Source organism: Gymnoscopelus microlampas (genome assembly GCF_963454915.1).
Source record: "Gymnoscopelus microlampas genome assembly, chromosome: 18".
Classification (NCBI taxonomy): Eukaryota; Metazoa; Chordata; class Actinopteri; order Myctophiformes; family Myctophidae; genus Gymnoscopelus; species Gymnoscopelus microlampas.
In genome coordinates this window covers 46,726,165-46,743,419 of record NC_139955.1, presented here as the reverse complement: position 1 = coordinate 46,743,419, position 17,255 = coordinate 46,726,165, and the positions used below count along the sequence as shown (strand labels likewise).

The following is a 17,255-nucleotide window of genomic DNA, read 5'->3' as shown; positions in this document are numbered from 1 at the left end:
TTGCAGAACTACACTGGAACTACATCTGTTACGTTAGGCAACGTCGTTGCTGATTGGATGTTGTTCAAACGAATGACGAATCACAACGATCACACTGTTTTTTTTGTCGCGCCCCGCACCACAGACCAATCAGAAGCCACGGCACGATTCGAGACGTTTGGCATGTCCCGCCTCCCTTGGAGATAGGAGGCATTCCAGACTGAGTAGCGAAGAGAGAAATAAAAGTCCGCCGAACGTAGCGAAGCAGGCTGGATCCCAGGCTACACAAAATCTGCATAATTTGTTAATAGACTATACTATTGTTGTTGTTATGTTATCTAATTGAAAATGCCAATAAATATATTGTTTTAAAAAGAAAAATACTCTACCCGTAACGGTAGTTGCCGACAGATTCAGCTGCGGAGCTCTGAATCTGTCCTGAGCATACATGGCAACTGGCGGCCCAGGGGCCACATGCGGCCCCCCACCTTCACTTAATGCGGCCCGCAGGTTAATATCAGAACACTGATATATTATTGATTTCAGCTGTTTACAATTCCTAACATGCAAACATGACCCGCTTTCATTACTTCAGTCTATATTAGTAGCTTAATGACTAGTACTAAAATTCTATTGTCTTTTTTATGTCCAATATATTTGTATTTAAGTTCATAAAATGAACATAAGTATAACTAAATGCATTTGAAATTAAATAAAAATGTTACTTTTCAGAATTCCAATTGAAAAATAGCAAAAATTAATTCTGGATTCCAATTGAAAAGTAGCAAAAATAGCAGATCTACAAGCTCAAAACGCGTCGCGCTTTGAGCTTGTAGATCGGCTATTTTTGCTACTTTTGTGTGACATAGAATGGCAATATGCAGTGTGGCCCTCTGGAGTGAGTGTGGAAATATAGTGGCCCTCTCCGTCATCAAAGTTGCCCACGTATGGTCTTGAGAGATTATCAACAGGACAACAGAAATGTACAGACGTGACATGATGCCATTATCAGGCCCGACGGTCTGGTTTACATACTGTATGTCGTCTCTGTCGGGTGGGAAACCTCATAATGTCCACAACTGTTACTTTTCAGGATGCAAATTGAAAAATAGCCAAATGTAGCAGATCTACAAACTCACATTTGTTTTTCGTGGATCTGCTTCTTTTGATGCCTTTGTGTGATGCTGTAGTATGATCAAGTAGGGCGTTCATTTAAAGGGCAACACCACTTTGGTAGAGGTTTGGGTTGTTTAGTTACCTTGCCATGATGTAACTCCAAAGGTGGACAAGAAATCAAAAATAATTGCTCCATTGATTAGAAATTGATAATTCAAAATATGCTCCTCATTGACTTACATTGTACGGTAAAACAGCTCTCAAAATCACTCTTTTAGCACATAAATGAACCCAAACATAGCTGATTCAGACAATATAGAACATCACCAAACCCAGTACTGTTTGTTTTTTCAATAAAAATGTCAACTTCCTGTTGATTTTACTATTTGAAGATCCGGATCCGGATCCGCCGATCCAGTCCAGGTTTTCTACTTATTAAAAATGGCAAAATCAACAGGAAGTTGACATTTTTATTTAAAAAAACAAACAGTACTGGGTTTGGTGATGTTCTATATTGTCTGAATCAACTTTGTTTGTGTTCGTTTCTGTGCTAAAAGAGTGACTTTGAGAGCTGTTTTACCGTACAATGTAAGTAAATGAGGAGCATATTTTGAATTATCAATTTCTAATCAATGGAGCGATTATTTTTTATTTCTTGTCCACCTTTGGAGTTACATCATGGCAAGGTAACTACACAACCCAAACCTCTACCAAAGTGGTGTTGCCCTTTAAGGAAAAACACAAAACGTTAGAATATGGAGATAAGAGGTTTATGCCCCACAGTGACGATATGTCATAAATGACTGATGTCATAGATGACTGATGTCATAAATGACTGATGTCATAGACTAGCCACATGAAGATCCACATGGAAGCAACGCTGTTATTATACCCCGTCTCCCCCCTCCTCCTTTACACCACGGCACAGAAGGGCTCTCAGGTGTCTAGAAGAGGGTGTTGTTGTGAATTTAAACTGTTTGGTGTGTTTGTAAATGTATGGGTTCATGCTATAAGTGCATGAGAACTTTCATTTCACTTAAATACATGTGTCCATGTGGAGAGGATCGCTAATTAACAACTAAATTGTCGGATGAAAGGCCGATCATCACCCCAAACATAATGACTTAAAGGGCAGTCGTCTGCTACAGTGTGTGAGGGGGGGAACCTAATCGTGCAAACCGCTGTAATAATTAAAACCGCCGTAATAATGTCCACTCAGTTATTTTAATGTCATCTTGTCAGCTTTGATCTTTGAGTCTTGATTGAATCTAAAGGAAGACAATGGGCACCGTCATTTAAAATCAATGTCACTTTTCAAACAAGAGTTGTAAGTTAACCATTGTTACACATTTAGCTTGATTAACAGCTTGTACCTGCCATTGTTTGTAAAGTAGTAACAAAAAAAGATAGATTAAAAGAACCACTGACTAATGTAGGGTTGTTTTTACTGATGTACTTTAACCGATAAACATATTTGTTTCACAACACAAAACACTTTGTATCACACTGTCCACTGTACATGTTTTAAATAAAGCTTGGCAAACTCCAGAACCCTGGTGTTTTTTTTCTAAGTGGCGTCTTAAGTACATACTACATTAAATGTAGTATCTGGTGTTAATGTACTCCAGAATCTAAAGTTTAAAAAAAAGAATATTACCGTAAATGCTTTTCATAGTACAAAGCTTTATTAAAGGTAGGGTAAATTGTTTTTTTGTTAAAAGGTTAAAGCACTATATTCCCATAGTTTGTTCAATAACAGGGGTCTCCATGTCTCTCCAGCTCTTTAATAAACAGAAAATACACTTTTAAGTAGTTGACAACATTTCAGCCAATCAGGAGAGAGTACCCATTTATCAGCTTCATTTTGATAGTAATCCAGTTTTGTCCGCTCATTTCTTTGTGTCATCACTTCCAATTTCACTTTAATCTGTATCCTGACTGAGTTCTCTATCCTGATTGGTATCCCGGCCTGAAAATGCATTTTCTGATTAATAAAGAGCTGGAGAGACATGGGAGACTGCTGTTACTGAACAAACACTCTAAAGCAACATGCATCAGAATATAGAGCTATTTAACACAAGAAAATCCCTTACCCTACCTTTAAGTTTAACTTAATTGTCTTATATGTAGCATGACATCCTATCTACCTTTAAATATATTATGGTTAAAAACTGTACAATTATGGGGAAAGGCCTGCTACCCCTTCAACCAAGTGATTCAACTATGATTTGAACGTTTTGAAAAAGTACTTGAATTAAAGGCAGATAGACTGGATCATTTCATCCCAAATCCATTCTTTCAGGTGAACAATCTCAAGTGATCAGAAATGTTTTAATAATGGCATTGAAAGCTGTACACTAGATATACATATTGTTTGTATGGTGGAAATAAACAATATAAAAACCTTTCAGGATTCAAATTCAAAAATAGCAAAAGCAGTAGATCTACAAGCTCAAAACGTGTCGCGTTTTTTCAAGCTAGCAGATCTGCTGCTTTTGTGTCACGCTGTAGTATGATCAAGTAGGGCATTCATTTACGAAAAGAAAACAACAAGTTAGAATATGGAGAGACGTGGACAGTAGGTGGCGACGGTGTGGCAGTAATAAACATCACTACTTCTATGGTCTATGCTGACAGCATGTTTGCATTTCCAGAGGCTTAAGTACTATATGTCGACTCCGTGTGGTCTTGTTGACACGAGGCCACTTCTCAAGTTGTCTTGGTGAGAACGTTAGTTCTCACGTGAATTTACGCAGTCCGGATAGTCAAATAGTTACTTTACAACATTGTTTTTCTTTTGTCTATTCTAAGGGGCCGTGTCCACAGAGAACCCCTTTTGAGCTGAGGAGCACTTTGGATATCTCTGCTGTCGGGCAGAAACCAACTATGTCCAAAATATTAACTTTTCAGGAAATGAAAAAAAAGAAGAAGGAAAAAAACACTTTTAAAACAACACAATACTGCCTCATCAAAGTTGGTATGGTGACTTTATACATTGTCATATTTACTTGAATGTGTCCTTATATTATCATTACTTTACCCAAATACAGCTCAAGTGGAGTTGGGAGGTTTTTGACCCTTAATGTGGAGATAGTTGTTTTGTCCATCATTGAATAGAATGAAGAAGTCAGACAGGGAAAAAAACATTTGAGGATCCAATGGAGTTGGGAGGTTTAGTCAGAAGCGCTTTTACATACTTTTCATTGGTTCAATATAAAACCCACACACAGACGTTCAATAGCACTATTTTATTAAAGAAAATAAAAAAGATGAAGGAGATGGGAGGTTTGTGCCCGACAGTGACAATATCATCACGTCCATAGCGCTCACACACAGCGTGATGCCCGCACTGTTCCATCCTATCAGCCATTGAAGTGCTCTGCGTTATTAAGCACAAATATCTTTGCTGAAATATGGACTTCTCATGTAGTTACGATTCAACGCCGGCTCGTAATTTACGGGGTTCTCAGACACAGCCTGGAGGATCAAAAAAGAAGCACAGCTTGAAACGCCCAGGAGCGTCAATGTCTGTGTTTTCCTGTTGTCGTCACGGCCGATTCTCATTTTACTCGATCAGATGTGTTTGTTTTACTTTGTAACTGATAATTAACAATGAAACTGAAATGGCAACATTCATCCACTCAGCTGACAAATGACGGAGTTGTGACGATCCCACACCCGTCTACAGTACAGACTTGGGAGGACGATATGAGGAAATGGCCTAATGTAACATTCGCCAAAATGTTATTCAACTTAACCGAATCAACGGCAGTGGATGGTAACCGACAGGACGCTCTGAAATGTGCAATGGGATATCAGTATCTCCACAGCAAAAAAGTTGGTGTTGTGCTACTCCATCAACTGGATGGCTTTGTTATTTTAAGGCAAGTGTTGAACCGAGCCTGTGCATTAATAACGACGCACACAGTCCGTGGGTGTTGGTACCGGAGGATGGTGATATTGAGACGGCTGGATGTACATGTACGCGTGTCGCTGGACCTGGTCGGTCGTGCAGTCATGCAGCAGAAATCATGTTTAAGGTAGGTACCATTGCCGAAATGTATTTAAGTGGGTGATTGATCGACGTTATGGCTAAAGCAAACAATAAACCTATCCAACATGTGAAAACAGGCATTAAAGTTTCCATAATCAATGGTGGTCAAAAGACTAGCCATGGATCACACGACACGACGGTCGTCTGTCACGACCGTCATGGATGAGTGACGGCCGTCAAGTGCTTACCCCATGGCCACGGATGTTACAATTATGTTCGGGCCCGCAGAAGTACCCGTAGACTCAATAACAAGCATATTAATCCGATCGGTGCCCATTTTCTCACAGAGTTATAATATATCAGAGTGCAGTACACCTCCCAACCGACAGGGTCACGTAGTAGTGAAAGTAAATGGAAAGCAAAAGTTAGCTTTTGGGCGGGCTACAGAACAGCCAGCGGAAGAGAGCTGCTGGGGCCGTTCATAGAAGGGTGTAGCCCATATAGCAGTTACCTAGGTTTCTGTTCTTTTGGCCTTTTGCCTGTGTACGTTTCTTGAAAGTACTATTTTCATTTGGCTATTTTTGGACAGCCCTGCAATGTATATTATTGCACAAGAACGTTGGTGTTGGAGAGTTTTGGTAAATAAAAAACAGCAAAATGCATTCTTCGACGGTTGTCTAATTCTTGGAGCCTTGAGCCATCGGCCAACCTTTACATGTAGAACCAAAGAACCTCACGGGTCCATTTGGTTGGTCGTTGAAATTAAAAAGTGTGAGAACCACTGGTCTTATAATTGCTGAAGTGAAGTCCACATAACCAGCTCTGACAGTGTAGATACAAAAAAAACGGTTCCCGGAAACCAAAATGTGATGGAACCGATTCTGGTTCCTCAAATGTTGGTTCCTTCGGTTCCTTCAGGTTTCCGGATCCCAACTCTACTCACAACTCTACTCACTTCTGACTTTTCTTCTTCTTCTTCTTCTTCTGCTGGACGTTCAGTCTTTGCGCCCCCTTGTGGGACATGGTGGAGTCCACCAGCGCGGGGGGCTTGGTGGTCTTGTAGGCCGCGGACTTCCTGACGCGCTCCCCCTTCACGTTGACGATGTGGGGGAGCAGAGGAGGGGTCCTCAGGCCCAGGCTGGTCCCCTGGGGACGGTGGGCCCTGAGCAGCATCTGGTCCCCTTCCACCCCGGTCACTGCAACCCAGCCTGCAGGGAGGACATCAGAAATCATCTTCATTGACACATCACAGGTTGACAGCAAGGGGCAAGGCTTGGATATTTATGATGAGACCGACACGGAAGCTTATGAATGGCCAGAGTGTGGCACTGTTTTACCCTGCGCCGACCTGCGGTGTCAGAAAGAATTTATTTTAACGCAAGTGAATGGGTTTTTTGACAAACTTTAGACTACATTTTCTTACCGTAATAAAAATGGTCATAAATTCTATATGCTTCCAGTCGCTAGTTTAAAGTCTCCTTTCAATCATCAGGATATGCGTTTTGCTAAACTATGGTCCCATTTATTCTAAAATTGACGATAAAGTAGGCTATGCTCCAGGAGGGGCGGGATGATTTGATTGACAATCTACACAACCAATAGCATTCATTCCCCGCCCCGCTCTTGATTGACAAGCTACCCAACCAATAGCATTCTTTGGGGGTTGTTTTCCGGTTCCCTGGTCACATGTCTGGTCTCAACCGATAGCGTTTGAGTTCCGGCGTGGCCAACTGTATATATTAAAGATGGGAGGATACACGTTCCTGAACTATCGGCTTCATTTTCGGTCTGTAGAAAGCAGGGGAGTGGCTTTGTCCATTCATTTTTTACAGTCTATGGTTGACAGGTGTAAAACAGTGTTTTTGTTGTTTCCAGAAAGGAGAAAGAGAAGAGGGGGAGCAAGGGGGGAATGAAAGACAAATCAGCAAAAGATATCTACAGTACATACAGCATACGTATACAGTATATATACGTCAAAGCATATCTCCGTCCGACACAGTACATGAGGTTAGACATAAGGTGCATGAACATAGCAGCAGGTATACACTATACATGATATTTGACATTAAGGTGCATAAGGCGTACAGTATCAAAGAGAAGATCAGCGCATTGTCCACGAGATTAAGGTGCAAAGAGTGTCAGCGGAGTGTCAGAACCACATTGTGTGGTTACAATTGTGTGATTTTATGTTTTCTCTTTTTATTTAAATATATTTTAGCTGGAGCTTCTCAGCTGAAGATTGTCACCTGTCTGTTAGTACTCTGTACCGGAGTGCCTCTAAGTCACAATAAAACTGAATCTGAATATAGTTTTTCTGACTTCGTCACCATCTGGTGGCCTTTTGAAACTTTAAAAACCTGTTGACATGTATAAAAGGAATCAGGGAAAAGTTTCATCTGAATTCATAACACCATTAAGACACTGGTTCAGGTGTTTCTATCATCTGAATGGTCTCATCAGTGTAACAGCTCATGTATAAACAGTATTTAACATGTGTGTGACCTGCGGAGGACAGTGTGAGGTCAGCGCTGGCAGTCAGGTGACCCTGTCCCTCCAGTGTGAACTCCTCCCACACCAGAGGAGGAAAGTCCTTCATTCGTTCCTCGCCTCCCATCGGCACCTACACACACACACACACACACACACACACACACACACACACACACACACACACACACACACACACACACTTAACGATTTAGGCATTTAGGTGGCGCTCCTATCCAGAGTGACTTAAGCAAGGTAAACACACACATAGAATGCACAGAGACAATGTAGTGTCTCAGTAAACTATAGGATCATCATCAGTCTAAACAATATACTATCAAAATAATCTGTACAAACTATAGGATACCAGGTAAACTATTAACTTAGCATCTGTTTAAATAACATGCCATCTAAAAGAAACATTGTGGTCAAGAAAAACAAGCCTTAAAACCCCCACCAACACACAACAAACACACTTAATTCAGACTTTAAGTGAAACAAAGTTATCAGGGATCCGCAATGTCAGAGATGTTGTTTCAATTCAAGACAAGACATGCAATGCTTTTGTTAGAACGTGTGTAGGGAGGCAGTGCCTTGCTCAGGGACGGTTTCTAACTACAGGTCAGAGATTATTAAACAGAAAGATTTCATTTGATAAGTGCTGCTAATACATGCTAGATGTTAAAAACACCATAAATTATGTCCAAAAACTGTTACTTTTCAGGATTCAAATTCAAAAGCATTAAAAGTAGCAGATCTACAAGCTCAAAACACGTCACTTCGCGCCAATGTTTCGAGCTTGCAGATCTGCTACTGTTGATGCTTTTGTGTGACGCTGTATTATGATCAAGCAGGGCAGGGGTCTTCAACAGGGGGCAGAGTTACTAGAGGGGGGCCGCCAAATGTTTGTGTGATATGATTTACATGAACCACTTGAACCCTACTGTAGCATCTCTACTCTGAGGAGAACTTTAGCCAAAAAATAGCCGATCTACAAGCTCACAACGCCTCGCGCTGCGAGGCGTTGTGAGCTTGTAGATCTGCTATTTTTGCCAAAGAGGTATAGGTGTAGAGGGAGAAGTTTAGTCTGAAACACAATTTTATACAATATAGAGGTGGTCCCTGCTTCATCTCTCTCTCAGCTAGGGGGTCCTTGGCCTGAAAAACGTTGAAATCTCCTGAAGTAGGGCGTTAATTTACGGGGGGGGGGGGGGAACACAAACAGTTTAAATATGGAGATATTAGGAGGTTTCTTATGTAGAGTTCTCACCCCCAGCAGACTGTGTCCGCTGTGTTTGAGGTAAACATCGTCAGCTCTCTCCAGGCTGGTGATGTGAACTGGAAGCATGTTGGAAGCAACAACACTCAACCAACACGACTTCTCACCCTGTAGAGACACGTGAGTCCCATTAAAATCAACACTCTGACTCTGTCCCAGTCAGTCAGTCAGTCAGTCAGTCAGTCAGTCAGTCAGTCAGTCAGTCAGTCAGTCAGTCAGTTTGACTACTTGATCCACATCAAATTGAGACCATGGAACCAAATAGCACGGGCAAGGCCTAACTACTTTAGCCCGAAACAAATCGGTTAAAAACAGGACAAACAAAAACATTATTAGCCTAAGACAGAACATCACATACAACACCAGAAATTGTGTTTATCTGATTACTTGCCAAGTGTGTGGATTACAGTATGTAGGAGAGACAAGCAACTCCATAGCAAATAGAATAAGCCAACATAGATACAACATTAATAATGAAAAAGATACCCATTTATTAATTGTTCAACACTTTATGACACATGGGATTGATACTATAAAAGTATGCGGCCTGGAATACAATGACCGCTGGACAATTGGACAGAGAAGATTCCATGAAAAAGAATGGATTACAAGACTTAGCACAAAATATCCAGAGGGTATAAACTTCTAAACTGCCCAACAGAACTGAAACTATCCACATATTCTTACTAACCTAAACAATGGAGTTGATCACCTACATCAACCACAGAGTTGAGGGGGAGATCTCATTGTTGAGTTAATGAGAATATCAATGAAGGCACATTGATACCAAGAGCCATCAACATTTGGACCATCAACAGGGAGCTAATTGTCTTCCAAATTGGAGGTGTGAACATCAGAACTGTGGATATGCTAACTTGGTTCCAAAACTGTATCCTTTCAGCATCTACCCCATAGTCCTAAAAAATAGTGTAAACACATCTTTAAATGGAATTAAGAAATAGTTTTAATCCGAGGGTATGCGGTTACCCTAACTCAGAGATTAGACGCCTCTGCCCTGCACAGTCTGAGCCAAATCACAAAACCTTAATAACAGAAATAGTCTAGATAAGCTTAATTAATTGCAAAACATGACACCCCTTATTCAAAACAGATGGCGAATGCATTCTTCTCTTTATAGGGCCTACACAGGTAATAAAATTACATGTGAGACCTTTATGAATTGAACCTCACAGTCAGCAGTCAGTCAGTCAGTCCTTTATCATCACTGGGATTCAGCTGATGTCCCTTAAACCAGGGGTTCCCAACCACCGGTCCGCGGCCGGGAAGTCCAAGTTTTCCCCGTCGTGAATCTATAACCTTGTGTCGCCAGGATTTTCCACAGAGCAGAGAAAAAGGTTGAGTCGGTCACATGAAGATACCAAGGATTAGTTAGTGATGTCACTGAGGCTTATAAACAGCTTTGTCCGTTCCTGTAGTGACATCACTGTTGAATCCTTGCTATCTTTATCTTTGCCTTTGTTTCAACATGTGTTGACATGCGCCGTGCGACTACAAGCTATAGCCAATTTTGTCACGATGATGATCGACCGCGCTAATTAAACATTAGTCTCGCGTAGCCAGACAACTATTCCACAATCTCTGAATGCTATATAGAGTCTGGAACTACAACTCCCCAAATCCGAGAGAGGAAGCTGGCACTTCCGTTCACGAAAATATATTTACATTTTACTTTTTAATTTCCATTTTTGCTAAACAGCAAGCTAAATACACTTAGATGATTTGTATTTATATTAGGATAAATTTGCGCGACTGTAAAAACTAAACGGAAGTGGGGAGGACTGAGGAGGCTTCATATCCGGTTTATATTCTAATCATGATCACAGCTTCCGAGTCCCAGACTGTATGACCGGAGACATTTGAAAATTGTGGGAGGCAACAGTCTGGCCACGCGACGCAAGACTAATTAAACACTAAACAGGATTATTATTTCATGTCAACATTCAAGTACATCTATCAGAAGATGTAACTCAGGTAAAGTAATGCGTCACTCTGCAAGTTTAACCATAGAGTTAGAATTTAACTAATGTTTTCCACCTGTCCAAAGTAATTTCTGATAAGACACATATCCTTTTTTTAATCATCCTGTCCTTGTTGATATATCGCCATTTAGGTAAATGATATAACATTATGTATACATTATGTATATAATATAATATATATAATAATATAAAAATAGCAGCCAGTGATGTGTCATTGACCGTCAGTCAACTTTGCCCCCCCCCCCTCGTTGACTAAACGGTCCCGGCACCGAACCGGGTCCAAGCACCGGGCACCATGTCGGTCTGCGAAAGGTTTTTGAACGGTCAGCTGGTCCGTGGTAACAGAAAGGTTGGGAACCCCTGCCTTAAACAGTAAACTGAAGTAATTAGTAGTCCAACTAGTCCATAAAGGTCTACAAGTACTGGAGTAAGCTGAGCTTTACAACTGCAGAGTAGTTCTACCCGAGTAGATATAGAACACAAGTACAGACTAGTAGGCTGCAACACAAGTAGTTCTGAGAGTAATAGAAGCAAAGGAAACCACAGTGCTGCTTGTGGTGACTGAGGCAGACTAGGGAAAAATGACTGAGGCACTCCGGCTTCACCCATTGAGACCTGATGCCGATTCTACATGTCTCCTAAATCTCAACAGTTTTGTGAAAAAACGTATGTTTCTATATCAGTGGTGCTCAATCTTTTTCATGTCAAGGACCCCCAAAATGATATGTATTTGGCCACGGACCCCCATCAAAATATGTTGTTCCAGGGACCCCCCCGAGAAGCAAAGATTTGAGTTAAAAATGTTCGCTTTAAAAATATATATATTCAAAGATTTGCACTAATTTTCACGATTTTTCAAAAATAGCAGATCTACGCTACGAGCTTGTAGATCTGCTATTTTTGAATAGCCCAAAGTGTAAAATAATGCTGTTTAGCTCAAATCTAAAAATGACACAGTTCCCGGTCTTAATGGGTTAAGGTGAAACAAAAAAGGATTTATTTGAGCAGATGAGCAAGGCAGCAGCTGACCGATGCGTTTTTTCCACACTTAGGTCTTCAACAGGGTTCCCTGGTCTGCCTTCACCACAACCCACAAGCAGCACTTTGGTTTCCTTTGCTTCTATTGAGTAGTCCTATAAGTACTCCCACAATTACCTATACTTGTCTACCCGTACCGAGTAGTTTTATATTAAGAAGAGAGTATTACTACGGTCTTTATTTAGTCAGTAAACCTTCCCTTGTTCAATTCAGGTTAAAAGCCCTGGAGGCAAAGAGACAGACAGACAGACAGACAGACCTTTAAGTAGTCGATCCTCCCCACAGCTCCCAGGAACAGAGTCATCCCAGGCTTCAAGACAAAAGTCCTGGGAACGATGGCCTTAGTGGCCACGACCATCTTCACCTCCTCCTCTGTCAACAAGCTGAGCAGCTGAGACACACAGACAGACAGACAGACAGACAGACAGACACACACACAGACAGACAGACAGACAGACAGACAGACACACAGACACACGGACAGAAAGACAGACAGACAGGCAGACAGACAGAGAAACAGTCAGACCACAGACAAAGATTCATGTTATCTCTGTCTACTATGAAATGAAAACCTACTCAACAGACTACATGAAGTGTTGTGTGTACAGACTCTGTTTCACTCTATATTGTTATTTTTGCTTGGCCTCTTATTCAGTTCCTATTCAGGCCTGTGTGAAGGTTTTATTGTGACATCATCTCTCCATATTCATTGAATGTGATGGATTATAGATTAAAGTTGATTGAACTCACATCCTGTTCCTTCATAGCCTCGGAAACCCAGCCATTTTTTTTGTTACAAAAGAAAAAAGTCTGGGGGAACGATGCAGGAACGATGGTCTTTGAAGCTTGTTATCTCCTAACCATTCAGAGTGCAGAGGGGCGTCGCTCTAAATTTGGTGACGTCAGCCTGCTCCGTGCACAGACCGGGGGGGGGGGGAGGGGGGAGGGGGGGGGGGGCGGGGACATAGATTGGTGAAGCAATCGGAGGACGCGCCTGCTCCGGGCGCCTGGGTTTGGATCCGCCCTTCGAGACCATGGATTGCTCTCGTTCTCTCAGTCTAGTTCCTTCATGATTCCAGGTGTGTCGTACAGCCAGTGAGCGTCTTTCAGCTCGTTGTGAGTGAACTCCACCACCGGAGCACTGGAACCTGACAATACAAACTACAATAAACCACTGGAACCTGACAATACAAACTACAATAAACCACTGGAACCTGACAATAGAAACAACAATAAACCACTGGAACCTGACAATACAAACTACAATAAATCACTGGAACCTGACAATAGAAACAACAATAAACCACTGGAACCTGACAATAGAAACAACAATAAACCACTGGAACCTGACGATACAAACTACAATAAACCACTGGAACCTGACGATACAAACTACAATAAACCACTGGAACCTGACAATAGAAACAACAATAAACCACTGGAACCTGACGATACAAACTACAATAAACCACTGGAACCTGACAATACAAACAACAATAAACCACTGGAACCTGACGATACAAACTACAATAAACCACTGGAACCTGACAATACAAACTACAATAAACCACTGGAACCTGACGATACAAACTACAATAAACCACTGGAACCTGACAATACAAACAACAATAAACCACTGGAACCTGACAATACAAACAACAATAAACCACTGGAACCTGACAATACAAACTACAATAAACCACTGGAACCTGACGATACAAACTACAATAAACCACTGGAACCTGACGATACAAACTACAATAAACCACTGGAACCTGACAATACAAACTACAATGTCCTATTTGACTCAGACCTAAACTTCACAAAGCATTTTTCTAACATTTCAAAAACAGCCATCTTCCAAATTAGGAATATTTCAAAAATCAGATCATTTATCTCATTCAGCGATGCACAAACCCTTATTCACGCCTTTGTCACTAACCACTTGGACTACTGTAATTCACTTTTTTCTGGACTCCCCAAAAAGTCAATCAATCGCCTCCAACTAATTCAGAACACAGCAGCTAGAGTTCTTACTAGAACCAGGAGATATGACCACATCACCCCGGTTCTTGCTTCACTGCACTGGCTACCAGTGGCGTTCAGAATTGATTTTAAAATTGTATTGTTCGTTTTTAAAGCTCTGAACGGACTTGCTCCTATTTATATTTTTGACCTCCTGTCTCCCCACAAACCCACCCGCAATCTCAGATCTGCACACAAACTTTTATTAGACCCCCCCCCAGACAAACCTTGTGACAGAAGGTGACAGGGCATTTGCTGCGAGGGCTCCATTTCTGTGGAACCAACTCCCCCTGCATATTAGACAGGCCACTTCGGTGCCCACCTTTAAAAACCTTTTAAAAACCCATTACTTTAGAACGGCCTTTACCTAGAAGGAATTAGTCAGCTATTTCTCTGCTTTCAGTCTTATTTTTGATGTTATTATTTTTGTATGGTTCCTTTGTTTGTAAATTTTCCATCACTGAATTGTTTTTATATTCCCTATAAATGTATTGTATTTGTATTGTTAAGCACTTTGTAAACCTGTTTTTGAAAAGTGCTATATAAATAAAGTTTATTATTAAAGTTTATTAATAAACCACTGGAACCTGACAATACAAACTACAATAAACCACTGGAACCTGACAATACAAACTACAATAAACCACTGGAACCTGACAATACAGATCTACAGATCTGTATCTACAAGCTCTCAACGCCTCGCAGCGCGAGGCGTTGAGAGCTTGTAGATCTGCTATTTTCGGCTAATGTTCCCCTCAGAAAAGGAATTCTAGGTTTCAAAGTGTATTCTAGGTTAGAGTATAAAAACGAAATCCTATCACACAAAGATTTGGCGGACCCCCTATAGTAGCTCTGAGGACCCCCTAGGGGTCCCGGACCCCGTGTTGAAGACCCCTGCAGTAAACTATAGGATCACAGGTAAACCAAGAAGCTAGCATCAGGCTAAACAATATACTATCAAAATAATAATCTGTACATTGAAACTACAGGATACTTGGTAAACAATGAACCTATATGTATATTAAATAACATGCTATCTAAATTAAAACATGTGGTCAAGTAAAAAACAAGCCTAAGTACTAAGTAGTACAAAAGAACAAATGACCAAGGTGGGTCTGCATGGTCGTGTCTCTAGCATCAATTGAAAACACTACCACTGCAAATAGCAAGTGTTATTTTATATTGGATACAAGCTCGGGGCTTCCATGAACAAATGTGTTTATCGTCAAAATGACACCAAAGTTTCAGCAGACAGAGGTTAATGAGGGCTATAGTACAGTACACACACACACACACACACATACACAGCGCTGCATGTGACCAACCAGGCGTGTTATTATGTTGTCATAATTCATAAAGTATTTAACAGGGTGTTATAGGCCGGGGACTGACCTGGTCTGCTGTCCTCTCCACTGTCCTCCTCGCTGTAGGCCAGACTGTCTGGGTCAAACTCTATGAGCCGTCTGCTCCGGTCAGCCTGCACCCGAAACGTCCTGCCTACACGACCTACACACACACACACACACGCTCAACAACACAATACTGGCATGTGCTTTACACGTTTTTTTTTAGTAGGGGTGTAACAATCAGGGTTCGAGACTAAGGGAATTTTGACGTCCTGGGGAGGCAAAAATATGTATTTGGGACGAAAATGTATGTCCGCTGGGACGCAGACTGGGGTAAGATTTTTTTGAGCCACTGCTCAAACGGTGCACAAACTCATGGCACGAGAGCAGACCGCTGCACGAGACATAGACATGTTTATATAACGATTAATCAAAGTTACCACAGGGCGGCAGTACTGATCATCCTCCTCAGGCACAACTTTAGTTGCAAACATGCAAACATGTCCTAAGAGGACAGAAAAAAAAAAAAAAAACTGGGACCGTTTCACTTTGGGACGGTTAAAATAGTATTTTGGGGCGGTGGTGAAAAGGGTTAGTCTGGAGCCCTGGTAACAATGCCGAACCAAATGGCCCGTACCGTACCGAACCGAAACGTACCGAATGAACTAAAATACAGAGTTTCCATAGCAAAATATTAAGCTGGTGCACTATACCAGTGGTTCTCAAACTTTTTCATGTCAAGGACCCCCAACTTGACACTTATTGGCCCACGGACCCCCATTTGAAAAGATATGCCAGGCAGGAACCCCCATAAGAGAAGATTTTTACGGCTCTAGCAGTGATTCTCAACCATTTTAATTTCAAAGACCCCCAGTTTGACATGCATTAGGCTGCGGACCCCCATTTATATCTCTGGGACCCCAATTTATATTGTAAAATCAATATTAATTTAACTCTGAGAGTGTACAAATGGAACCAAATGGATCCGTTAGGTCCATTTGACTCTCAGAGTTACAGACCCATAAGGGTCCATTTGGTTCCTAACTATCCATCATTTAGCTGGGGACCCCTTGGAACTTCCTCAAGGACCCCTGGGGGTCCCCGGACCCCAATTTGAGAACCAACGCACTATACCCATTCACAACAACACCACTACACGTTCGGTATCCCGGTTTTGAAGCCATGATTTGTTCCTTCTTTTTTTAATGGTATGGTGCAGTGAAAAATATATGTATACCGGTACCGCTGCAAACCCAAGTTCCTCAATACATAAAATAATAGAAACTAGAACATAAACAACATTATTAAAGAGCTGAACTTTTCCATTGCACTTTCCTTAAAAGTGGGTTAACCCATCAAGACCGGGAACGCATCAGTGTCACTTTAGATTTCTTTGGCTATTAAAAAATAGCAGATATACGAGCTCATAGCGCGGCACCGAGTGCCGCGCTACGAGCTTGTAGATCTGCTATTTTTGAAAAATCTTGAAAATATTTATTTCATAGTATATATATTTTTTAAAACTCTTTTAGATTTAGAAAACATTTTTAAGAATCGCCTCAGGTCTTAATGGGTTAAAAGAAAAGCATCGTAGAGGCTTTCACTGTTCACTATTAAGGACGTTGATGTAAGAAAAACAAGCACTACTCTTCTCCAACACTCTACGTACCAGACTGAACATTTTATGTACCGTTACAACCCTACTGAATAGATAGCTACACCATCACACTCTCTCCCTCTCTCAGTTTGATCATAATCTGTAGAGCCCCAGTGCTAATTTCATCAGCTAAACTAAATAAAAACTAAGCTTCAGTATGATGACTAAAACTATGACTAAATATATTGACAATTTCATCAACAAAAAGAAAAAAACAAGCTAGACTAAAATGTTAGTGAGGGACTAGTGGAGAAGAGATCCAGTAGAACTAAAAGACAAGTCATTTTATGCTTCGGAAAATAGCCGATCTACAAGCGAGCTTGCCGTCTGCAGC

General features: G+C 41.2%; 1 protein-coding gene across 1 annotated transcript in view; it reads right to left on the bottom strand.

Annotated features, from left to right (window-relative positions):
• Positions 1–2,352: 2,352 nt before the first annotated feature.
• LOC311034109 (nitric oxide-associated protein 1-like) overlaps positions 2,353–17,255 on the bottom strand; it is a 32,337-nt gene continuing 17,434 nt past the window's right edge. The window contains exons 8-14 of the mRNA XM_084041853.1: positions 15,311–15,424; positions 12,995–13,041; positions 12,644–12,733; positions 12,153–12,284; positions 8,847–8,963; positions 7,592–7,709; positions 2,353–6,297 (exon numbers count right to left, since the gene is read on the bottom strand). Of these exons, the coding sequence (XP_083897979.1) occupies positions 6,041–6,297; positions 7,592–7,709; positions 8,847–8,963; positions 12,153–12,284; positions 12,644–12,733; positions 12,995–13,041; positions 15,311–15,424 (875 nt within the window). The 3' untranslated portion in view covers positions 2,353–6,040. The remainder of the gene's footprint in view (positions 6,298–7,591; positions 7,710–8,846; positions 8,964–12,152; positions 12,285–12,643; positions 12,734–12,994; positions 13,042–15,310; positions 15,425–17,255) is intronic.